The sequence below is a fragment of the Gossypium arboreum genome, chromosome 12 (genome assembly GCF_025698485.1).
Source record: "Gossypium arboreum isolate Shixiya-1 chromosome 12, ASM2569848v2, whole genome shotgun sequence".
In the NCBI taxonomy this organism is placed as follows: Eukaryota; Viridiplantae; Streptophyta; class Magnoliopsida; order Malvales; family Malvaceae; genus Gossypium; species Gossypium arboreum.
This window is the reverse complement of record NC_069081.1, coordinates 97,610,200-97,637,222: the sequence shown is the minus strand read 5'-3', so window position 1 is coordinate 97,637,222 and position 27,023 is coordinate 97,610,200. Positions and strand designations below refer to the sequence as shown.

At 32.6% G+C, this 27,023-nt stretch overlaps 2 protein-coding genes across 2 annotated transcripts; one reads left to right on the top strand and one right to left on the bottom strand.

Moving 5' to 3' along the window:
* The first annotated feature begins 6,995 nt into the window (after positions 1–6,995).
* On the top strand, positions 6,996–10,011 carry LOC108479435 (ADP,ATP carrier protein 3, mitochondrial). Its single transcript, XM_017782017.2, has 4 exons — positions 6,996–7,139; positions 7,713–8,205; positions 8,968–9,339; positions 9,432–10,011. Exons 2-4 carry the CDS (start codon positions 7,735–7,737, stop codon positions 9,726–9,728), a joined length of 1,140 nt encoding a protein of 379 aa, XP_017637506.1. The 5' UTR covers positions 6,996–7,139; positions 7,713–7,734; the 3' UTR covers positions 9,729–10,011.
* A 710-nt stretch (positions 10,012–10,721) lies between these two features.
* On the bottom strand, positions 10,722–16,720 carry LOC108479809 (switch 2). Its single transcript, XM_017782610.2, has 8 exons — positions 16,091–16,720; positions 15,854–15,960; positions 14,353–15,280; positions 13,596–13,843; positions 12,756–12,882; positions 12,402–12,677; positions 11,899–12,169; positions 10,722–11,600 (listed from the first exon to the last, which is right to left on the bottom strand). The coding sequence occupies exons 1-8, from the start codon at positions 16,487–16,489 to the stop codon at positions 11,299–11,301; spliced, it is 2,658 nt and encodes an 885-aa protein (XP_017638099.1). The 5' UTR covers positions 16,490–16,720; the 3' UTR covers positions 10,722–11,298.
* Between the last annotated feature and the right edge of the window lie 10,303 nt (positions 16,721–27,023).

Here is a 27,023-nt window from a genome sequence, read left to right as displayed (position 1 = left end):
AGAGAATAATAAGAGATTTTGAAAAATGGTCATTTCTCAATCAAGATAATTATCATGAGTTATCATGATGGTAATTGATAAATATTAGATGTTGAAATATAATTGGTGGAATATTTTTTATTATTATCTTATTATTTTATTATAAGATATTTTAATTAATTAAATTAAAGGAGATATTTGTACGGGAGTATGAAGAAATTTCTTCATTCTCTCCATGTTGCAATGTTGCCACCATTATAAAAAGAAAGAAGTTCTCATATTCTTGCAATTTGGTCCTTTGTCATGTAATCTTATTATTTCTCCCAAAATTTCATAGGCGTCAAAGAGGAAAAATGAAGTAGAGGCTCCAGAGAGTATGCTCATCAATTTAAAAGCAAGAAATTAGTAGATGGAAGTGAAGAAAATTAGAAGAAAAGAGAAGGATAATCACGAGGTTGAGGAAGAAAAGGGAAGAGAAGCAAAGGAGACAAAATTCTTGATAAAAGAGGTAAGTTTTCATATTAAATTTATTTATATTTCAAATAATTAAGTTAGATATATCGTAATTGGAATGTATGAATCAAAATAGCAGAGATAGAAAGTATTTTTAGAATGAATGATATATAAAGACACTAAGTTTTTATGAGAAAAGAGAGATGTCATTTGTATCATGAGAAATGTTAAGGTAAAGAAATGAATATGTTACTAACATATGAATTTATATGACTAAATTGAATAATAATCAAAAGTATAATGGTTATATACATCCAATTAAAAGTTAATGCAAAGAATCATGGAAAATTAAATATTTTTACTAAACAGCTTTTTGGATAGCAATAGTAGCTCAAATTTAAAAATTAACCAAAAATTGTAGAAATTGAGTTAGAGATTGAACCAAATATGAAATTAAACCCTATTAAATCTAGCTTTGTATAGAATAAACGGTTTAAGAAATGGAATTGTATATCATGACATAAATAAATTTAAGTGAGATAGTGTCAATTTGATTTCGGGTTCTCTGTTTTGACTTTGAAAAGTCATTAACAATTGTACAAAAATATTTAGGAAATAAAATTTATATATCTAAAAGCATGAGTTTGTTTTCAAGATAAACAAACAACAACATTATATGAATCCTATACTGAAAGATAACTAAATTTTAGTAGAGAATGGTTAGAGCTGCCTAGTAGCAAAACATGGGAAGAAATGAAGAAAAAAAACTGTATTAATTGGTTTATGTGAAAATTCTAAAATTTTTTGTAAAAAATTCATTGAGCCTAGTTTCAAAAACAATAAGTAGATCTTAATTTCGAATTCTATAGGCCAATATATAAATAATTTAGTGATTGCTACTCAAGTAGACAACCTTGTTGAGAGTATATGTGTAATTGGTGAAGGAATAATTAATATTACATATAGGCATGCTACATTAAAAGCTAAATATTCTTATATACATACATGCACATATAGGATTTGGAATGGGGAGTAAGAGGGGGAGGAAATAATAGAAGAGTTGTAATGTTAAGAAGTTGATATAAGTGATGGAATTGCTAATATGTAAGAGAAGTTTAAATGAAATTGTTGGGACATTAAGTGAGTATTTGTCATATGATGAAATTGAAGCATTATATGAGTCTAAATTGATTGATACATGTATTGGATTGTATGGTATTGATCTTAACACGAAAACAAATAAGTTTTGACTTATTTTGCAAAAGAGGACTCAAGGTTGCGACATTGGCCCTATTTTCCTCTACCTTGTTCTTTTTTATTTGAAAAAGCCCCGAATGAACCACGAATGCAATCAAACTTTAGAAAAAAAAAACATAGAAATAGTCTATAAAACATTATATAATTTTAAAAAGGTCTAAAAGATGAGAAGAACTTGAACAATAAATTTAAATCTTGAATAAAATATTTATCCTAAAATGTAGCATTTCTTACTAGAATTTTGGTACAAGTAAGAGGTGTTACCTTGAACCTTCCATATTTAGTAATTCTGTCAATTAGCTCTCAAACTTTTTCACCAATCAAAATTTATTTCGTTTTAAGTGGGTGTTTTTAACAATTTACTTTTAATAGGTGAAGAGCCTCCTAAGCTGCTGTTTACAAAAAAGTTGAAGATGAAGGGGATGACGCTGACTTCACTGCTAGAGGATGCCTAAAGAAACAATTATGAATTGAATGAGGAAATGAGAATAGGGAAAGAAATGGAGAGTCCCTCTACAAGGAATGCTATCACAACTGAATACCATGCAATTGAATAGTGAAAACCTTGAGGTTGGCGGGAATTTTATTAATGGTTGCTTTCTTGCATTTTTGTTGCCTTACAAGACCTTCATAAGAATGTTGTAAAATTGTTTTCTTTCATGTAGCTTGATTTTGAGTGTATTCTACACTTGTTTCATTGTTTGGATTTTGAAGGAAAACGAGAATTGATTTTACTACATTTTCAATGTTTTTATTTGGTTAAAAGAAGGGATCGCAAATGTTGAAGGTTTAACTTAGATATGTTGGATGCTAGCTTTCACGGGTGACTTCATGAGCTAAGCTAAGCCTCAGGTTCTTCACATTCTTGGTGTTGTCATTGCTTGTTTAACATTTAGAAATAGAGACACAATTTTCTTTCTTCCTTTGGGATTGTTGTAGAACAAAAAAACAACTTTATTTATTCATGTTCTATTTAGTTGAGCAATTTTTCTGTTGACCCAACTTTATTTTAATTTTTTGTATAATCTAACTGTTTTGGGATCATCAAAAGCTTTCCTTTTTATTTTTATTTTGTTTCTTCCTAGCCATTCAGTTTTTTTATGTGTGTATTTATTTGAGCTAATCTCATTTTACTTCAAGCAATACCCTATTCTTGTGCATTTATAGAGTAATACTTAAATATTTGAATTTTAATATCTATTTTAGAATTAAACCAAATTACTTATTTATAGTTAAAATGTATTTTTAGTATTTATTAATTTAATTTGATTGGTTTGTGAGGAAGATGTGTTTGAGGATCAAATTGATAGAATTTATAAATATGGAAGGTTAAATTTATTGAACTGTTTAGAATTAGGACCAATTTGATAAAATGTACAAGTGATTCTATTATACCAATTAAAAAAGGTTATGCCATTATTTTGGTTAATTAACAATTTAACAAAGGGTGATCAAAACATAAACGACTAAAATGTTAGCGACACGCTAACAATTGAGTGACTACTAATATAGTTTACCCTAAAATATGGTAGCCCATATTATAGTTCGTGTGTACTTGTGATTTTTTAAAAAAAAAAGCATAATTGGGTGATTAATGGTATAGTTTTTCCTAAAATTTAAAGTACATGTAGATTATCACGTAAACTGTCATATTAATATCACAAAATTTTAATAGTTCAATTAATTTTTCATCTGAAAAACAATTTCACAAAATTTTAAAAGTTAAAAGTCAAATTGATAATAAAATGAGATCAAAATAATAAAAATAAATCAATATTATGAACTAAATTTATCATTACACCTAAAAACACAACTTAAAAACACAATACTAATAATTTAACTTTACACCTTAAAGGTAAAAAATATATTAGGATTTGGGAAGGATATTATAGTTATAAAAATAAAATTATAAATATTATTTTCCATTTTCATTTTCTTTCACCTCACGTAATTCAGTATGTATGGAAACAATTAAATTATCAGTTTTAATATAATTAATCTAATCTCATCTTTCTTTTTCTGAATGTCCTTATAATCCGTTAGAAAGGGAAAACACTATCATTACATTTTGGAACTCAGATATCAACTTTAATCTTAGGTAACATTTATATCGTATATATATATATAAAGAGAGGAAGGGATTGTTCTTATCATTAGAAGTTCTAATATTAGTATATTTCATATTTGTTAGAGTTGGATTTAACTCAAAATATAATCTTCAAATTTTATTTCAATCTACATATATTTTAGTTAATTAATTTAAGTTTACCCATATATTTTTTTTATTTTTCTTAAAAAAAATGCTATTTACATCTTAATATATATTTTTTGTTCTTTTAGAAAATATTTGAAAAGACTATGTAGGTTAGTTTATCATTAATGTTGAAAAGTGTTCATAAAAATGATGTGATAAAGTGCTTTTGATAAATTTGATAGTATTTATTTATTATTACTGTTCACAAGTGCTTTTAGAAAGATAAAATATCTATTTTAAACATAAAGTTGTAAAGTAGAATATTTAATGAGGGGTAAAAGATAATTTTATTGAAAACACTTTTTCAAAAGCCAAAAGCTAAAAATTTTAGCTTTTTAACTTGACTTAAATTCTAGTTTGAAATTAAGATTTGGTTTGAAAAATTGCTTATTTACTAATTTTTTTCATTTGAAATCATGGTTTGGGTTGAAAAGTGCTTTTCAACCTCAATGATAAACACACACTTAATATTTAAATTTAGATATAATTGCTTATAGTTACACATATGTGATATGTTTGAATAACTATTGTAATTAGTGGGTCTCTTTGAATTGAGTGTAATTGGAACGCCTCAATTATCTTCTCCAATTATTAAGGCGTAAGAATTAGAGTAATTATACAAATAATTACATGTGATAACATTTAAATTCAATTATCTTATAACTTTTCAAACATCCATAAATAATTGAAGTTTAAGAAGTTATTTTGTATAATAATAACATTTTAATTTTTGACATATTTTATTTTTCTAAATATAATTCTACATTATTTTACTAATCTAACTTAAACCATTTTAAAATTTTATTAATGAGGAATAATTTTTCATACATTTTGGCCTATTAAATATTTAATTGACTTATATAGCATTTATTATAAATTATACATTAATTTTAATTAAATTATATGATATCTTATTAATTATTTATACTTGGTAAATGATTAATTAATGACGGCAAAGATTATATATTTAGTGCTAGAGTGAGAATAGCTCAAAAATCATTTGTCTTGTTAACTTTATTAGTAATTATATTGTCAAATACTCTTTTGGACTACCATATTATACATGATAAACCGATTTTAGGTTTTGTTATCTATTTAAAGAATTTTTATCTCAAGTATTATGAATAATTTTTATAAGAATTAATATTTTTAGAATTTAAAATTATGTAATTGTGTAGTTACAATTTATATTGCCAAACATAACATAGAGAATTCCAATGTAATTACACTCCGTTAGTCAAATATGTTTAATTACAAGAGGTGTAATTACTATCTTAATAATTACATCTTCATCTAATTACTTTACTATGTTGAAACACACAAATAAACTTTCAAACATAAACAATTTAAAAATGTTTACACCATATTATTATATATTATATAAATTTAATTTTTATGTGATATAATATAATATAATTATTAAGTAGAAAATGAGTGTAAGCTCAAGAATTGAATATTAGAGTAGAAGCTTAACCTATATATATAACTTCACTGCTTTTGTGTGTATATATATCCCGCTAAATTATCCCTCCCCATATATGTAACTTCATTGCTTTTGTATTTGACTTCATATTCATACAATCAAAGTTCCGAAAGAAAATTTTAAAAGCCACTAAGAATAAAACAAAAAATTATTAAATTTTATATAGTTATTGGACTGTTAAAATCGTTATTGTATGATTTTCTTTGTTCGCAGTCGCACTGTCTGCATTAATCAAAAGCTCTCATTTCCCTTCTCTTTTACAATTTAATTTTTTGTTAAACAATTTTAAACATAATGAATTTACGAATTAAAATTTAAACAATTTTCTTTTCTGATTTTTGACACTGACAGTCAAATCGGCTTGGACCTAAGGTATGCTCTTTTACTTGTTAATTGGTATTGATTCACCGTAGTGATTATTGCATCACCACTTGGAGCTCTCTAGCTAGACTTTTAAAAGAAAAATAATAATCAAGTGACTTAAATAAAAAACTTTCGAATAATTCAATGACTAATTTACAACTTTTTTAAATTAAATGATCAAAATATAAATTTACTAATAATTTATTCACATTAATATAATTTATCCAATAAAAATAACACCTTAAATCTATGAAAATTATGAAAATCAAAACCACTCTTTATATTAAACTTCACTTGATTGAATTATCAAAATTGACACAGAATCCTTCACTTTTAACTTGTTATTACTCGCATATCACTCTATTTAAGTTCTTATACCACTTTAATTGTTACCATAGATTTTAGAATAATTGGTTGAATTGATAAACAGTAGATCCGACAATATAATAAATACCATATAACCAAAAAAAAAGAATTTAAATATTTTATTTTTAATTTTATACCATTAATTGCATATTTTATTTTTAAACCTTATTTAATTCAATCACTTAATATTTGTAAATATATTTTATATACATATATTAAATATTTCTTTAAAATAACGATAAATTAAAAATGTTAACTTGAAATAGATTGGTATCATTATTCACTAGTACTAATAAAAAAAATGATACATCCATTAATATGATAATGACTATCTTGTACCGAAGCTCACTACACATCTAAAGGAAGCCTTAGTCAGATTCTAGAGGTGTTTATAGGCCGAGCTAGGCTTAAGCATGATATTAACACAATTTATATTTATTCAAGTTCGGCCTTGCTCAAAATATGATTCTAAAATTTTACCCAAGTCCGTCCATATATACAAATGGTTAACTTAAGCTCATTTTAGGCCCATTGATATTAATTTTAAAATTTTTAAATATACATTTATATTTAATAATTATTTATTTATAATTTTATATAACTATATTAAATTTTGTTAATGTTTATATTATAATAGTATTATATATTATTATATATTTAATTTTATGCATTCTAAATTACATAATATAAAATATTACAATTAAAAAACGTATAAAGCTGAAACGAGCTTAATATTTTTTTACCTAAACTCATTTTTTCAAGCGTAATATTTCAAACACATTTTAAATGGATAACCTAATCAACTCCACGCTTAGTGGTGGCACAAAGACAATTCAAAGCTGAAAGAGAGGACAAATCTGTCATTATAGAGAAGAAAAACCCTAAACGTAAATGCGGACATATAAATTGGCTCATCTCTTACATTTCTCCTTGCAGTTTGGAAGGAGTAGTTGTAGTCAAACAGCTTCCTAGGCGACCTCTCTGGTTACTCTGTCTCCTCAATTTTCTTCTCTGTTGTTTAGTTGCTTAGAAATTCACTGAAAATCTCAATCCAAATTCACTCTTGAGCTTGATTTATTTTCTGATTTGTTTGTTGTTTTTGGTCAGTTTGGTTATTACTTCTTGTTGTCTTATTCTTTTCATCAGTAGCTGACATACAACTGAATGTTACTATGAATCGATAATAGTTTTAATTAATGGTGATTAGATTGTTAGTTTAATAGTTGTTGTAACACGTAGATCTGTTATCTTTTACCAATTTCTGTTTGCTATGTGGAAATATGTTGGATGATTTTGAATTATGCGGATTTCTTTTAAAATTTTGCTTAGAACTGCTTTATCTATTTCACCAAAGCTAAATTAGGATGTTCCATTTTTGATATAGTTCAGGCTTTTCCCTTCTTTTCAGTCCATTAGTTTCAAAATTTGCTTGCCTGCAATTCCTTTTAAGTCTTGAGTGTGTGTGTGTCTATATTAGAACAAGTGCCTATATTGGCCACGTTTTTAATTTTTGTCAATGTTTTAAAACTCTTTCTCTCTAATTCTGTTAACTTACAGGTCACTATTTTAAGTTGTAAGCATGGCAGATGGATCAAAGCGTCCATCAGTGTTCCATAAAATGCATGGACAGTCCTATTTCATTTCCAGGCTTACGCCTAGCTTGCCTGCTCAGAATTATAACATGACTGGTGCCTATACCAATGGAGGAATTCATGTTGCTTTACAGCCATCACGTCATTCCACTGGGTTGGCATATATGCCCACTGTTTCTCCCATATTTGTACAAGCTCCATCAGAGAAAGGTTTTACTGGTTTTATGGTGGATTTCCTCATGGGAGGAGTGTCTGCAGCTGTTTCCAAGACAGCTGCTGCTCCAATTGAGCGGGTAAAACTTCTAATCCAAAATCAGGATGAAATGATCAAAGCTGGGCGGTTGTCTGAACCATACAAGGGAATTACTGACTGCTTTGCCAGGACTATTAAGGATGAAGGTGTCATTTCTCTTTGGAGAGGCAACACTGCAAATGTTCTCAGATACTTCCCCACACAGGTTGATTTTGTCTTGTTTTTCTTTCTTTTAGTATTTTCTTTTACTTCTCTGGAATCCCTTTTAAAGTGTTTTTTTAGTTTTGCTTTTACTGAATTTTCTGTTATATCCCTCGGCTATCTGCTATCTCAGTGCACCTCTTGTTGGGAAAGCAGGAAACGAACCCCAAAAATTGAGGCTTTTGAGGCACATGTAACTATATTGTTGTTGAGTTGTGCACCTAGTGCCTAAGCATTGGATCTTAGCACTAGACAGCAAAGTGTTCTAGATCATTTTTAAGCAAGGTGCACTTGGTCATGCCTTTTTTCTAAGGCAATATGCATAATTAAAGTTTCCTTTTATGTTTTTGTTTATCCTTAGCTGTATTTTTACTAGTGAGAAAAGGGATGATATTGAACTTTCTGCTTTTGAATTTTTGAAGATTCAACAAGCATGGGGTTATAAGGAAAATATGCATATTGATCAACAAAGCAAGCAAAAATTTTGCAATGTTTTGTAAGATAATTTGGACCACTTTTTAGATACATAAAAATACACGCACATATAACTGTCGTGTCTTATATCACTCAGGTTATTGATCTTATGTCATGCGTTCAAGGAATTTAGGGGTTCTAATGCATGGATGCACTTTGTTCTCTTGACAACATTGCTATATGTGTGATTTAGTATTTACTATGTCAGTTTCGTCAAAGGACTTATCTTTTTGTTTTCTTTCCCCTTGTTTTATTTTTTCCTCGTAAAGCTTAACTTGTATATTTGTGCCAGGCTTTGAACTTTGCCTTCAAGGATTATTTCAAGAGGATGTTCAACTTCAAAAAGGACAGAGATGGCTACTGGAAATGGTTTGCAGGGAACTTGGCATCTGGTGGTGCTGCTGGTGCTTCATCACTTCTTTTCGTTTACTCTCTGGATTATGCTCGTACACGTTTGGCTAATGATAACAAGGCTGCTAAAAAGGGTGGTCAGAGGCAGTTTAATGGTTTAATTGATGTCTACAGGAAGACCATCCAATCTGATGGCATTGCTGGTCTTTACCGAGGATTCAATATCTCATGTGTTGGAATTATTGTTTACCGTGGACTTTACTTTGGAATGTATGATTCTTTGAAGCCTGTTGTTTTGGTTGGTGGATTGCAGGTAAGCATCTGTTTACTTGCCCTCACAACCATGTGGAGTTTTAATTGTTGAAACATAGAACCTGAATCTGTGCGTGTATTTGGCATTTACAGGATAGTTTCTTGGCAAGTTTCTTGCTGGGTTGGGGTATCACAATAGGTGCTGGACTGGCATCTTATCCAATTGATACAGTACGTAGAAGAATGATGATGACTTCTGGAGAAGCAGTGAAATACAAGAGCTCGATGGCAGCATTTTCTCAAATCATCAAGAATGAAGGTGCCAAATCGCTGTTCAAGGGTGCTGGTGCAAACATTCTTCGTGCAGTTGCAGGGGCTGGTGTGCTTGCTGGCTATGACAAGCTGCAAGTCCTTTTCCTTGGGAAGAAATATGGATCTGGTGGCGGCTAATGTGGAAGGTGATTCTGCTGCCTTAAAGAATGATCTAGCGTCCCAAGTTCGAATAATTTTGGAAGGACAAAGTGCTTATGATAGTCCCCGTTCCCAGTAATTAGGAATTTAATATGAAAAAGTTGGTGACGAAAAATTTACTTGAGCTTTTGAGTGTTACATTACATGTGTTTAGTTACAAGACCATGTGGTTTTTCTTTTGGTTTTTGGTTGACAATAATTTCAACACTGCTTTCATCTGTAGTATATGAATCGGTTTTCTTTTGATTTGTTTTGCTTTCAACTGTTGGGTATCGGCTCTAGGGTTACTCCACAAACTTAACTCAGAAAAGCTCTGTTTTCATGGTTTTACTTTTACCTGCTGCAGGCGCAAGTTCTGACCTAACGAATTAAAGGTTAGAATATGCTCGGAAGTCCCTATTCTCTTATAAAATTTGAAGTTTAATTGTGCATAATAAAAATTAAAATATAAAAGTATTGAAATAAAGATTTAATTGTGTAGTAAATTAATAAATAGTATATATAAATATATACAATAGACGCTGATAATAAATTGTGCATAATAAAAATTAAAATAAAATTTTAATTGAGCCATATATTAAAAGTTTTACTTTTCAATTGGTTTGAGTTTAAATTATGTTATATATATATTTTATTGGTTTTCTTTTAAATAAAAGACTAAATTAATCTCAAATAATATAATTTATCTTAATTATAAAAAGTATTTTTATAATTTTTAAATTAAATTAATGACTCGATTGAGGTGATGTCAACTCAGTAAAACACTTCATAAACAATATAAATACACAAATTTGATAAAAGAAAACATTTTATGTTAAAAAATTTTGTTTACTTAAAGAATGACTATTGATGTAGTAGTAAAGAATTTGCTTACAACTTTATTAAATGTAGGTTTAATCTTTAGACATGTTATTTTTAATTCTTTTTATTTAAAAACTATGAAATGATAAAAGATTATTAAAATAATAATCATTTGATAAAAAGTATATTAGTCATTTAATAAAAGGTTATCAAAATAATAATAGTAAAAGCAGCATGTGATGGAAAAATTACAGGTGATGTAAATACATTATTCAACATAATATACATCTACATTCTTGTTGGCCACGCCAGTTGTACAACTAGCCCTGCCGTTCCTAAACCTATTCTTTAATGCACAACGAAGACAATAGATACTGGGATTTGAGTCTCAAACTTAGGCTTCGTTTGGGGCGGCGGTGCAGTGCGGTGCGATGCGTTTAGCTTACACTTTGTCTCACGCTACAGTATTGCTACAGTATCTAATCTCACCGCCACTACTATTTTTACACTAACCGCAAGTAAACACACTGCCCATCCAAACTCACCCTTAATGGATATCACCACTTACGGGTGGCTATATGAACTAATTAGATTAAACCTGGGTTCAGATTCTAAAAACTTCGGATGTACTATACACAGATCGGGTTAGACCTATCACTTAAAAAAGGGTTAAAAGAAATGCCGAGTTTGGACAATCTGTTTCTTTACAAGTTCGTGATTGGGCTTACCAACACTCATTTCAATCATTTCACGCCTCCTTTTTTCTTCTTTTGTAGTTCCGAAGCAAACTCTCCCTATCTGAAGGAGTTGCAGAGAGTACCCACTTACTAAACTCAACCACTCCCATGCCCTTGAACTGCGCCAGCCGACCATACTGAATCTTTTTCCCATCTCTGGTTGAGACGTCATTTTCCTCCCAATCTGTTTTCCTCTTCCATGAAGCATTTGTGTCTATTCTCGGGTTATTATCGCCAGTAAGGACTATTATTTTCTGTTGTATCCCAGCTCTACTGTTGACAATATCTTCATTACGATGGGCATACAAGATACCTGAAGATAAAGAGAATGAGATCTTCTAGAGTCAGTTGATTTAAGAGCTCTCTCTCCCCATCAATTTGAACAAACATATGCTACAGCACATTTTATCAGTTGGCTTGTTAAAACAACACAGAACAGAAAGTCAAATTGCATGTCAACTCAAATATATATATATATAACCAGTTCAGCTTTTGTCTCTTTGCCACGTGAAAAGATTGATATAAAAAAAATACAAATGGAACACTAGGCCATTGACTAAATGTAAACACAAACAAAGGAGAGGAAAACATTCATAGCAAAATGAACATACCTAAGTCCTCAAGAACTGGTTTATCAGTAGCAGCAATCTCTATGTCACCAGGATGCAAATTCTTGGACACTGAAGAAAATGTTTCACTTCCTTCTGTCGGAGTTGGAAGGGAGCCTAGACTGGTTAGCTCCTGCTTATCACTATCGTGTTCCGTGTGCTGTTGCCCTTGCTTTTCATGTAATTCAAGAATTTCACTTGTGAAAAGCTTATCTGAAAGATCGCGAAACAGATTGCAGATTCCAAAAAGCTCGCCTTGAAATTCCTTGCAGTCCTGAAAACAAGATGGATGTCACATGGAATGTAGAGAGCTTTGAACTCAGAAAGGATGACTGAGACCATTTCACATCTGAAATCCAGCCACAAGTTCAATATATGCTTCACTTAGTGTATCAAATGGATTTTGTTGATGAGGTAAATTGCAACAGCATACAGGTAGATCTAAAACATACTCAGATAACTAAGAGAGTAGTTTAGCCATGACTAAAAACTTCCCATATCTATACCTGAACGCCTTCAAAGTATCTTTTTTCCATTTTCCCAGATACAGCAATGTTTGACAGCTGCTGTTTATACACCTGACGTGAATATACAAGTTCTTCAAGGGAACCAGCAGCAAGAAGGCGGAAAACCACAACATGTCGCCTCTGCCCAAAACGAAATGATCTGTCCTGGGCCTGTAAATCTTGGGCAGGGTTCCAATTTGGATCAAATATAACAACACGATTAGCACTTACAAGATTCAATCCAAGTCCACCAGCTCGGGTTGATATAAGGAACACCTGAAACCAAACGAGAATCAAAATGATATGGAAATTCAAATTAAAAGCCACTATGGTTCAAATTAATTCGAAAAATACTTGTTTGCTTGGACTTGAGTTAAACTCATCAACAAGAGATTGGCGCATGTTAGTAGGAGTAGATCCATCAAGTCTTGAAAAGCAAAAGCCTTTCCGTATAAGAAACTTCTCCAATATATCAAGCATCCTGAAAATTGTTCAATGCAGTGAGCAAAAAGGAGAAGATTGGCGCAACTGACAAGATAGCTGCACAATACATCATTCACACTTCAATCTTCAAGAACCTAACTCTGACCCATATAAAAACAGTTTTGCTATGAAGTAGCAAACTTGTAACACCAAAAATTTGAAAGAAAAAAAGTCCATTTCATATACTTGATTAAAATGATAACAAGTTTAGCTTATTATACAAGCTATTCTTTAACCTCCTCATTGAATTATTAAATTACTTTTAACTAAAGTTTACATTCAGTCCCAATTTTGGAGATGAAATACTAAAATCCGATGAGAGTTTCTGGTCTCTGCAACTTCTTACAACATCGTAGATGGAACAGTTTTGACAGGTGATCTGGACTCAATTCAATTGAAAAAAAAAAGAAAGAAGCAGCAGCAGGGAGTACAGAACAAATATTACTAAATCCTTTTCCTGGTATTGATGTTGGAAAATGTTTTCTTATATACTTTATATTAATTAAAAGTGAAAAAACATCTTCAGGAAATGCATGCATAGATGCGAGGAATTTGGCCACTCTGAAAGTATTTCACAACGTTTTAAATCTGGCTAGCATAGCAAGTAAGCACAAGATATGGCCATAGAGGTCCAGGTTTCATGGCCTAGTAATCTGATAATTCAAAATATGTAAAATACCTAAGCACTGAAGTATGAAATAAGAATATTACCTGACAGAGTAGCTAAAAAGAAGGATTTTGTCACCCATCAACGCCCATGAGGACATTAACTTTTCCAAGGCCCTCATCTTTCCACAATATCTAGTGTCACTTAAATCCATAAAGCTTTTACTTGGGGCATTCCCTCCCACCATATCAATATCTGGACCAAAGACAGCAGAGGCAAATTCTGCATCTTTTCTTTGTTTATCTGGTTCATCCCTAGGATTAGGCTTAATAAGCTCCAAGTGATTGCTAATCTGCAGTGAAGGTACAAAAGTAAGCACAAGACAGATCCCCAACCACACAACAAGACTTCTGCTCAAAAGCTTATGCAAAAAAATACACACTATTAAATATCAAATGCTCAATATAGATAATATAACGTGTCACACAATATTTTCTTTAATAATGACTATTTTTTGAGTAATGCAATGCTCATAGTGTTTAATCTGAAATCAATGCAATAATAGGGATAGCTTATATGAGAATAAATCTGTGAGATACCTGAAAAACGAAAATTTCCTAGTCTTTTACCACACTAAATGGAATTTGCAGGAAAATGCATCAGTTAAATAGAACTGGTATGCGTTTTTAGTCAAAGGGATCCAGAATTGCACTGATGTAGCAGGTGTTCTTGTCTCAAACAATGAGTTGGAGATGTTTCTAGAGTGCCTAAATGAACCTAAGAATTTTTATTTAAGGATCAACATTAAAAATTATGAGGGGGAAAAAATAAAGAGATGAAGAAGAGTAGGAAGTCAATGACCTGTTGCAGCCTGACAAGGCAAGGAAGGACAAGGCAGAAAGGGCATGAATCACAACCCTCTGGGCTGCCCCTGTGAAGGTAAGGCCATATAATTCCTTTAGGCACAATCCTCTTGCAACATTCTACTTGGGCAAGAGGGCTTCCACAGCTACAAGGCAGGTCCTTGTTAATAAGACATTGAACGTCTGGCAGCTGCAACATTCTCTGATATACCCGTTTTTGCAATTCACTCATGGCGCAAAAGACAACATTATCTTCCTTTCCCAACATAAGTTGTCCAATAGTCTCCTCTTTCGTCCTTCTTAACATATATTTATGAAGGACTGCTACCAGGTGCTGTTTACGCTCACCAGCAACCCGAACAAATCTTTCAGGAGCAGTTGCCCTCTGGCCATGTTTGAGGGGTTCATCATAAAACTCCCGAAAATGTTCCCTTGCTCCCAAGGATCCAGGAGCAGCCCAGTCAAAGAGATTAAAGAGTTCCATAATTTTGTTCTGCATGATGGTTCCTGTAAGACCAATCCGTCTGTGAGTCTTAATTTCTAGACATGCTGAATAGAGTTTTGATTTTTCATTTTTCAGGCGGTGGGCTTCATCAATGACCACAATCTCCCACTTGATCTCTGACAAAAGATTTCCATGAATTCTGAATGTGTCAAAACTGGTAACCAGAACTTCAACTCCATTAGCTTGTAGCTTCTCAAGAATGAGTTCACGGCTTGACCCATGGTAAAGAGAGACATTAAAGGGTGCCCATCTGGAGAATTCACACTTCCAATTGCAGATGACAGAAGTGGGACAGATTATTAATACAGGTCCTTTCTGTCCAATCTGGTTTTCCTTCAGTAATCTGGAGTCACCATATTCCTCGTCTTTTCCATATACAGCAGCGAGAAATGCGATTGTCTGGATTGTCTTGCCAAGTCCCCTGCATTAATTATTTTAAAAAGGTGAAAAGGGAACCATTGTTCCTATTGAAAGATGGTGCACCTAAACAAATACAAACAACATAAGGCTCGCAGAAACAGTAAAAAATCAGAAAGAATAAATAAAGAAAAGAAGAGGAACCACCAAAAAACACTTGCATGGGTAAATAAAAAAGATGCTATGACATAGAAATGAAGGACCTAAGGTGGTCAAACAAGTGTTCTAAGTTGTCACTTAGTACGTTCCTCTGCAAAGGACTATTTCTTGGTTCATGATACCACTCACATTCATGACATAAGCATATGCAGGTCCTTTTAACATAGTATGCCATACTTGTTAGAAGACTGCGCAGGAAAGAATTTAAAACTGAAAAACAACAAGATGAGATGAAAACGAGGGTTCCATTACAGAGGCTGTAAGCGACTAATAAATATTAATATATAAAAATCACTACAATCCTTAAAAAAAAGAAGCATTCCGACCATGAACAAACCAACAAATATTCTTTGAAAACAAGCTGATATACAATTTAGTAATAACATAAGGTGTGAAAATATTGGATTAAAATATTCACATATCATCACCAAGAATGCCCCCATGGTTGCTCCTGTATAACATGTATAAAAACTTGACTCCCTCTCTTTGATGGGCAAGCAACCGACAGTTAATATATGCAGGCACCTGTCACAACCAAAGAGTATAAAAATCAACCAATTAACCAAAACAAAATAGCAACTTTAACTTACTGCAACAACTCTCGAAGGAAAATAAAACGTTCCCACAAAAGCAATTAAATTATAAAAATAATGACCTGTATAATTGGAAATTCTCCATCGGAAGACAATACCAACGGCTCGTAAGGACCCGTATCCTCAAACTGAACCCGACTCAATTCGGCTCTCCCAAATTCTTTTACTTCTTCCTCCTCAGCCTCTTCTTGGTGGTCATCGTCGTCTTGTTCTCCATGCATATGAGCATTGTTTTTGAGTTGGGGCAAGGACAATTTAGGGTTTTCGAAATGGGATTCCTGTGTAGAAGGGAGATAGTCGTGTTCAAGGCGTTGAAGCTGGCGCGAAAGCGAAGATTTGGGGGGTTTCCTCTGGTTTATTACAGATGGTAGAGGTGGCTGTTGGGATAAGGAAGGCTGTGAAAATGAAGATGAATTGCAACAGGGTTTTAGTGTTTCTTTAAAAGAGCGGAGTAGTGACATGAGGGCTCTTACGGGCGTTTGGGGAAAACCGTTGTTTTTTCCCCAGATCTCACATTTACCTACGTTTAATTGAATTGAAGAAACAGGCAATAATTTAAATTTATGAAATATAGGCAACCGCCCCTACCGGCGACCGCCTCTCCAGATTGGGCTTTCCTAACTTCACTACCGGCTAACATGCATGATGATGATAATAATCGGTGTAAACTAAACCATTAAGTTTCATTTTGTTCATTCAATTAAAATAAAATTATAATTTAATCCTTAATGTTTTCAAAATTACTTTTTCACGTGATTGAGGGTATTTTTTTAATTGGTATAATAATAATTTTAGTTCTCAATTTTATATTTTATCAATTTACTCTTAATTATATATAAAATGATAAAATTAAAACTCCTTTTTAAAATTAAATAAAAGTATATAAAATTTTTAAAATAGATAAAGTGAGAGAAAATGAGAAAAATTGTTTTAAACCCTTCAAGATTTCTCTATGTATTATATGTATAGAAATATCCCGTATTTATTCTTTAAAAAGCATAAAAAATATTAAACAAATATTGATTCGACCATTTTAACTAAAAATGCCCATTTTCAAAATTATTTACGGAAATGGGCTAATTTTCTGATTATTTATCGTAAAGGGCTAAATTCCGCTAAAACGCGTTCATATCAGCGCGTTCTCAGGTGATGTGTCAGCAAAACGCTCCCCTAGAGACGCGTTTTGCCCCTTTTTTAGGGTTAGAGTTTTTGCTTGGTTTAGAGTTTTAATGTTAGGGTTTAGAGTTTAGAGTTTAGAGTTTAAGGTTTTAAGGATTTTAGGGTGTTTAAAAAAAAGTAATTAAATTAGGGTTTAAGGTTAATTAATTAAATCAACTATTAATTAAAAAATCAATTAAATTAGGATTTAGGATTTTAGGGTTAAATAATTAAATTATGTGTCAGTTTTTTTAAAATAATTTTGTGTTCAGGGTTTTGAAAAAATATATTAGCAATATAAAAACTTTTTTTTTCTACAGTAGTATCTGAAAAAATAATTTTAAGAAGACGTTTTTGAACAAATAGTGTCCAAAACGCTTTAAGCAGGATGTACTGTCAGCAAAATTATTGAAAAAAACTCCCATGTGGACGCTCTTTTTCTATAGTAGTTCCTATTTGACCTTAGACTATAAATGAGCCAAATTTCATTCTCAGGTTCCACAAGTTACAATAAAGAAATTGATGCTAAAGTAGAATAGAAACTGAAGATGAGTGAACGTATTAGTGTTGTTATTTACTATATGGTGAGATCTGTGACACCGAGAACAGCGTTATTTTTTTATCGGAGAACACAGCGTGACTGGTTTTTAACCAGAACATAGATTTGACAGAACTTCGTAAAAGAGTTAGGCATAAAATCTTCGGAACGACGCCAATGAAAGTTTTGTCTATTAAGTATCAATTTTGTGCTTCGGTTGATCCCGTGAGATATGACTCATTCGACATCAAAGGTCCTTGTAGCTTAGAGGTAATGGTGCAGACTCATCTTGCTAGTGGATCACTCTATCTTGAGTTATATGTACAATTTTCATCGCTAAATGATGCATTTAAGACTTCAACATCTACTGCTATTCGAGAGGAATACACGACCCCTTGTCGACACTCCGTTAGTGGGTGGCAAAACACGGAAGCGCTCGTGTTTGGTAACAGTAAATAATACACAACCCCTGCACAACACTCCGTTAGTGGATTGGACATGCACCTCGATAGGTCGATGTTTGATACTAGAAATATGTACTGGGGAATGATATCAACTTCTAGTGGTTGGCAATCCACATCTGATTGGGGACATTATGAAACGTCTATAAAAAGGGATGATGCACTCCCTACGACGTCTACTGGCGAGGGGACCTCGTTCGTTGCAGATGATGGTGGGTTGAATGATGAGTCCGATATGGATCCACTTCGAGAGCCCGGCCCTGATGGTGCAAAAGTTGCATTATTTTCTGAATCGGTGCCTGTTCCAACCATACCTGAAGATGTTGAAGGGGGTTTAGATGAAGAAGAAGAAGATCCGCGATTCAGGGTGTACTCGCCTCTAGCCCACATGCATAATGTCGATCTATCTCAAGATAATGTGTTGGTGTTTTCAGATCTACCACACAGAAGGCATGACCATACAAGTTCGTCATTGGATTCGGGTGAATTGGAAGCTGGTAATGAGCTTTCCAATAAGGATAGTTTTCTTAGTGCATTGAAACAATATAACATCATGAACGGGGTTAACTACAACGTGGTTAAATCCAAATCCGATAAGTTTGAGGCCAAGTGTGCAGTGTAAGACAGTACATGTTCATGGAAAATCATGGTCTCGTTGAGAAAAAATACAGGCTTGTGAGAGATAAAAAAGTACAAAGGTCCACATACATGCGTTGGCAATACAGTATCACTAGGTGTTTAGGGTTTTTGAATAATACTGTTATTACATAATGTTGCATTATTTAATGTACTTTGTTGACAAATGTTTCACAAGATCATCCTAAGATAGATTCAGATATGTTAGCTAGCTTAATATTATCGATGAGGAAGGTTGATCCTAGGACTTCAGTGCCGGTCTTAATTGCCAATATTCGTATCTAATTGAGATATACGTCCTCTTACTGCAAGGCTTGGATAGCTAAGCAGAAGGCGTTGAAAAGATGCATGATGGGTGGGACGCTTCATATAATAAAGTGTGGCAGTGGTGTCAGTTGCTGGAGAGATATGTCCCAGGTTGCATAACAGACCTTGAAACGGTACCTGCGTACTACAACAACTGATTGCTCCGTGGATGCCAAGTGTTTAAGCATCTGTTCTAGAGTTTTAAGCAATGTAGAGACGCATTTCTATACTGCAAGCCATTGGTACAAATTGACAGTACCTTTATGTATGGTAGATATACCCATTGACTATTGCTAGTTGTGGCACAGGATGACAGTGGAAGAATTCTTCTAATTGCATTTGCAATAACATTGGGAGAGTCAGCTGATGATTGGGATTTCTTTTTTTCTAGGTTAAGGAGGCATGTCTGCCCCCAAATTGATATCTGCGTTATATCAGATCAGGGCACTGGAACACTAGCCACAATTGGCGACAGGGAAGCCTATGGCGTCACACACACCATCGATATTGCCTAAGGCACATTGCGTCTAACTACTACAGACAATATCAATCTACAACTGAACGACAGCAAGTGACCAATATGGGTATTTAATCTCTATTAGTATAATTTCGTTTGTAATATGCAATTTATTCTGAATGGAAGAGTGGTATGTAATTTTCGCTATCAACTTATATTGGTAGGGTATGAGATAAGTAAAGATTGTTTTTATGAGATGTTAGCGGTTTTGTGTTTAGTTAATGAAGAAGGTGCAGACTACCTCTGTAACGTACCTTTCGAACAGTGGACACAAGTATACGACGGCAGCCTACGATATGATTATATGACCTCAAACCTGGCTGAATGCATAAATTCTATTCTAAAAGGAACGCGTCATTTTTCGATAACATCGGTTGTTCGAGAGACATATTTTTGTTTAGCGACACTATTTCCAAAGTGAGCAGCGAGTTGTAAAGGCTAAATGTAAGGAGACCATGTATTGTGCGCGAAGGTATTGCAAGAAATTAACAAGGTGAAGGCACGGGTCAACACCATGCACATAGTGTGTTACGATAGTGACAACCTATGGTTTCGTGTGACGAATTTTGACAGACCAAACCAAGATATTATTGGTGAACAATATTGTGTATAGTTGAGAAATAGGACCTACGACTGTTGGAGGTTTGACGCACATCGTTATCCATGCGCTCATGTAATTATAGCTTGTCAGAATTTCTATCTGGATCCCATGAGCTATGTAGACAAAGTGTACAAAATAGAATACATGTACAACGTGTGGAGACACGTATTCCCACCGGTCCCAAATAAACGTAAGTGGTCATCTGTATCGCTTGCTCCATTTAAGTTATTACCGGATAGAGTATTACGTCGCAAACCAAAGGGTCGATCTTTCTCGATTAAAATATGTAACAATATGGATATCTGAGTAACAACAAACCAACAGAAGTTGTGCGGATGGTGTAGGAACCTAGACCATACGACTCGATCATGTCCAAATCGGAATAGCTAATAGTAGAGGTGTTCATGTAGCCCGGCCAGAAGGCCCGCCCAAAATGTGGGAGGGTTTGGGCAAAAATATAGGCCCGAAAAATAGGCTTGGAAAAAATAAAGCCTGTTTAAAAAATGGGCTGAACCTCGGGTAAGATATTTTTAGCCCTGGCTAGGCCCTGCCCGAATTCACTAAAGGACAAAAAAAATTTGCATTTTTATTTTTATTTTTGAATGTTATTTTCTTGTTGTTTTCTCCCTATTTTGCTATCATTTTACTATTATGTTGCTGCTATTTTGTTGTTATTGTTTGGATATTATATAAAACTTATTTTATTGTTAATTTTATTATTATTTTAAAGGCATTTGTTAATTTTTTAATTATTTTAGAGGCATTTGCTTGTTAAGTTGCATTTATCTTAGTGTTATTTAAGTCTACATATTTTTTAAAATTTATTTTCAATTTGTTGGGAAATATTTATTTTGATATTTTTAGTATTTTGATGTATTATATATATTTAAAAATAATATAAAATAATATAAAAATTAATACTAAGGGCTGTGCCAAAGCTCGGGTTTTAGTATTTTTATCCGGATCGAGCTTGAGTAAAATTTTAGGCCCATTTTTAGGCCCAGCCCGGCCCATATCGAACTCAATAAATGGGCATGATTTTTTAGTTGAGCCCGGCCCGGCCCATGAACACCTTTAGTTGATAGTTGTTGTAATAAAATTATGTTGCATTATTTATATTTTATTAAAAATATAAAAATATTAAAAATATTGCCTTATTCAAAAGAACTTTTATTTTATTAAAAATATAAAAAGTAAATAAAAATTAAAATATTAAAATAACTTTTATTTTATTAAATAAAGCAATATAAAAAGTTTATACAAATATATTAAAAAAAGTCAATATTGGTGCCGTTCGAAATCAGTGCCACATGGGGGTCGTCAACAGTTATGCCCTGGATTCCTCATTGGTTCAACTTCTGGCGGGGGTTGTGGCTGCTCCAGCGGGGATTATGGTTCCTTCGACAGGGGATCTGGTTGTTGGTATTGGGAGGATGACCCACATTGATAGAATAATGACTGCGGAGGTGTTTGCATCACCCATGGCGGAGGTGTTTGAATCCCATAAGGTGACGGGGATTGATAAAAAGAAGAGGTCCCTGACGGTGCCTCATGCGATCTCTCATGCAACGGCTGCCTATAGATCGGCAGTTGACTCAGAATAATCGGGAACGGAGATAAACCAGACCATGCATTACAACCTGCCATAGGACTGGGAAAAGGAAACATATAAGGGTTATGATACATATAAGAGTTAAGAAACGCACTTGGCATAATCTAAAAAGGCTGTGATATGGGTGTCGTCGATTGAAGTGTTGGGCCCGGTGACTGTGTGGGCACTGTTGATGGGCCCGGTGATTGTGTGGGCATTGTTGATGGGCCCGCGTCGTCATCTTTTATTTTTGGATTTAAAGGGCCCCGTCGTTCTCTTTGGATAAGAATTTGCCGTCGCCTCTCCTCTTTCGACAGTAAATATGGCTTGCCATGAATCCTAAACCATGGCATGTATTTCGACACGTACGCTATCTTAGGAACAATACGGTTCCCGAGTAGGTATATAATCATATTAATTTTCCCACATTTCGATATATTCTGACCAGTATCTCAGCCAATCCGTATTCAATTGCCGTAAGTCGACTCTGTGCTTATCATCGAACACTTTAGGTGTCACAGGAATCGGTTGTCGGAATCCAAATTACCACAATACTCTATCTGACTGGTGCATCTCCACGGTAGCATAGTTGACCAATGGGACCTACACATGTCAAATGTTTGGATTTTGAAAGAATTCATACGGAATTACTGCCCGAATTGCCAGATCCTCGTATGGTGTCCATTGAAACTATATGAACATGATAAAAATATTAGTTATATACATAATACTAAATACTAAATACTAAATACGAAATGACTATTTTATTATGTATATATATTTTATTTAATACTTACTTGTGCTTCTGACCGTTGGTTTAATAGAAGCCGTATATCTTTAAGAGAGGTAGGTATTCCAACATAACTCACCGAATAGTTCTACCTAATTAAATAATTTTTTAGCATATAATTATATTTTAAATCTACGTAATAATTGTAAAATCTAATATAAAATTTACCTCGTTATGAGTGGGAATGTATATAGGTGGTCCACTCAAGGACGTAAAAATAGAAAGCGAAACCATGCCTATGATTGTACTACTGATAGACAACATCTGATTCTGGCTTTATTCGGTCACGTCGCCCCGCACATCTCCTAGTACAATGTTGCTAACATGACAAACTCCCAACTAAATTCACCAACTACTCTAAAATCAACGAGTTTCAGTAGCCATCTCAGATGTACGAGATTTTGTGACAAGTCCGGCATAAAAAAACCTCCAATCATCTCAAGAATGTATGCCCGAGCATATCGTATTCTTTCTAGTTTAGTCGAATCATTATCCAGCTCCGGGAATGTGTCTCGTATCCGAATAACACTCAAAAGCTCGTAGCATACGGCTCCCCAATCAGCAGATTGAGCGGACCTGGTGACTGCGTACCCATTTACCGGCAATCCCAATTGCAACTGCATGTATTCCAGAGTGATAGTACACTCTCCTAATGGAAGATGGAAAGTGTGTGTCTTGGGTCTCCACCTCTCTATCAATGCACTGATTAGTTTCGGGTCCAACTTGCACCTTTGGCTTATCGTGGCCATGTGCCAAAAACCCACTTCCCGTAGGTAATTCTCTATCAACGGTTGTGGAATACCAGACATATTACGGATATAGCATAGCAACACCCGATCTAGAGACTATTATAAAAAATTATAAAATAAAAATTAATTAAAATTACATAAATGAAAAAAATATTAAATAGTATTGAAAAATTAATTAAAATTGCATAAATGAAAAAATATTAAATAGTATTGAAAAATTAAAATAATCACTTACCATTGTCATTTGATCGATGGAGATGTGTTATTATCGAGACGAATTAATTCTCCGGCCATTGCTAATACGATCGAATATTTTTAATTAAAAAAACTAATTCAAAAAAAATTAAACAGAGCTTTTTTGCAAAAATTAAAGAGAGCTTTTAGAAAATTTGAGAGAAATTTGAGAGAATTATGAGAGGAATTTTGTGTGAAAAAATAAAAGGGGGCCTTTTATAGTTTTTTTTGGACTGTTGGAGCCCAAACGGTAAAAAAAAATGTAACCGTTAGGCAGGGGCAAAATGCGTGCTGACGTGGACAAAATGCTCCCCCAAGGACGCGTTTTGCTGACACATCACCTGAGAATGCGCTTACGTGGACGCATTTTCGCGGAATTCGGCATTTCCGATAAATAATCAGAAAATTGGCCCATTTCCGTAAATAATTTTATAAATGGGTCTTTTTGGGTAAAATGGCCTATTGATTCTCTATTTTTACTTTTTATATTTCTTGACATAACTTTTTTATTATTGAAAAGAAAAAGAAATCGAATATAATTTATTTTTACTATTTAGGCTTTGAAAAATAATTTATGGGTGTGTTTGGATAAATGGTTTGAAGAAGACATTTTAATTTTTATCTTTTAAAACTTTTAAAAATAAAATTATTTATTTGAGTGAAAATAATAATAAAATTTAAAATTCATAAAAAGAAAATTCAAGAGGAAGTTTAAGTTGATGAATTTTGTTTTATGAGAATATTAAAGAAAAGTCTTATGCAACATTAAAAAGAAAAATCTCATGCAAAGGGCAAATGTAGATAAGCGTTTTTTGTTTTGTCAACTATAATTCTAGGAAATACTATTGGTTGATAAACTAAATTAGATAATTATATATGAGTGAAAGACAGTAGTAAATATCATTTATTGTAAGATAATTATCGGTTGATAAATTAAATTTGAGAGTTATATATGAGTGAAAGAAAGCAATTTATAAATTCGCAATAAATTAGATAAAATAATAGAATTTCATTTCCTATGTACAAGAGTTAACTGAAAGAAAACGTAAGCAGAAGAAGTTTTTACCCCAAGACGGGTTGATTAGTCAATTTTCCTTGAAGCAGGTTCAAAAGATCAACAGTGTAGAGATTTCGCTGCCTTTTGTATGGATTTCCATATATGTTTTTAGTGTTTTTGATGTATTATATATTTTTTAATTTTTTTATATAAAAATTTTATTACGGGCGGGTCAAGCTGGGTTCGTGTAACACTCCTATACCTTACCTGATCACTAGGTCAAGATATCGTAATGCTACATTTGTTGCCGAAGCAATGACAATCAAATTTGTTTCATTTTGAATACTTATATTAATCACCTTGATCAATTTAAGCTTTTGATATGTCTTAGTATTATTTTTGAGTCTTATACGAGTTTATTGCAACCTTTAAAATAGTCTAAAGAGGAATAGGGACTAAAGTGAAAGGCTTTCAAAATTTAGGGGTGACATCGTGACATCGGGGGTTCCTCGTTAACCCTTCACAAACTGACTTATGTCATCGCAGTGTGGTTCCTTCGTCATCGTGCCAAGAATTCTATTTCCCATGTTTTACAATATTTTAAGTTTTTAACATCTAAGTCTCTTTTTAAAGCTCAAAATTCAATCAATTCAACTCATTTCACATAGCAAATAATTCAGACTTACGTATTTATAGTTTCAAATCCACATAATATAACATGATATTCAATCAGAAATAGCAAGGCTTATAAAATTGATACAATTATCAAAGTTTTTACAAATAAGTCCATTAGAGGATTCATACTTACAAATACAATTTATTTTTTCCTACATACCATTACTAATGTCAATATATTACTTAGGACTTCATCAAATCATTTTATGAAAATCGCTTACTTAGTACCTCAATAAAACATTTGAATTTATTTTTATGTATTTTCAAGTCTATTATTTGCAACAATTCCTTAATATTATCACTCTTCTATTATTTTGCCTTCTGCCCCTCTCCATTCCACATCTTTAATATATGTTTTTTTATATACATAAATCTTTTCCTCTTAACATATTATATGCCTATGTGTGACATTAATTAAGGGTTTTTCTTCTTCTAATTACACAATACTCTTATGAAGTCTATCTATTTGAGTGTTAGTTACTAAATTATTTATATCTAGGCTTAGAGGATTCAAAATTAGGATCCGCTTTTTATTCTTGAAACTAGACTCGATGAAATTTTTACCATAAAAATTTCAAAATTTTTACTTATTCTAATTAATACAGTAAATTCTTTAAAAATTTCCCTTTTCTTCAAAGTCAAACTACTACTACAGTTTAAAACTATTTTAGTGCAAAATGTTGATAACTAAGTTTATAACACCCTCATTTCCTTTCTCTACAATATTTCCCATCACTTCTTATTTCCTTTCACTAACATATTAAGAACATAAAACCTTATATAAGAAAACTCTACTTTAACATCATTTTCATACTTTTTCAATAATATAAAACTTAAAAATGTATTGAAATATTGAAGTTCTTACCTTGTCCTATTGATTTCAAACTTTAACTTGATTTTCTCTCTCCTCCAACTTCCATTTTATCGAATCCAATGTGATTTTCTTGTTCTCTATAGTCTTCTTATCACTTTTCTCCCTTGGTGGTTATGAAAATTCCTTTAAATTCTAGGTAAAAATGGTGAATTTTTTGTGGAAAGACCAAATTGTAAAGAAAGCAAAGTTTTCTTCTTCTCACCCCCTCACTCATGTTGGAAAGATGGGAGGATCCTACTTTTTTTTTCTTCATCTTTCTCTCCTTTTATACTAGCTATTTATAATAAAATATTAGTAAAATATGTAACACCCCGTACCCGAGACCGTCGCCAGATTCGAACACGAGGTGTTAACAGACTTAATTCATTACTTAAACAGCTCAAACAATTTATTTTTAAAATTTTCAGTCAAGCTAGCAATCTGCATCACAGTCGCTTAAAAATTCATATCTCGAGTTCCAAAACTCGAAATCCAATTTCGTAAATTTTCCCTAAAACTAGACTCATATATCTATTTACTAATTTGTTTCTAGAATTTTTGGTCTAGCAAATTAGTACAGTTTATTAGTTAAAGTCTCCCCTGTTTTAGGGTTTGACTGCTCTGACCTCTATGTATTACGAATCAGATATCTCCTTGTACAGAGTTTCAATGACTATGCTGTTTGTTTCTAATAAAACTAGACTCAATAAGGAATCTGTACATATAAATCATGACTTATAATTATCTTTGAACAATTTATGGTGAATTTCCAAAGTCAGAACAGGGGATCCAGAAATCGCTCTGGACCTGTTTCACGAAAATTTAAACATCTCATAAAATATAACTCATATACCTGTTTTGTTCCATCCATATGAAAATAGACTCATAA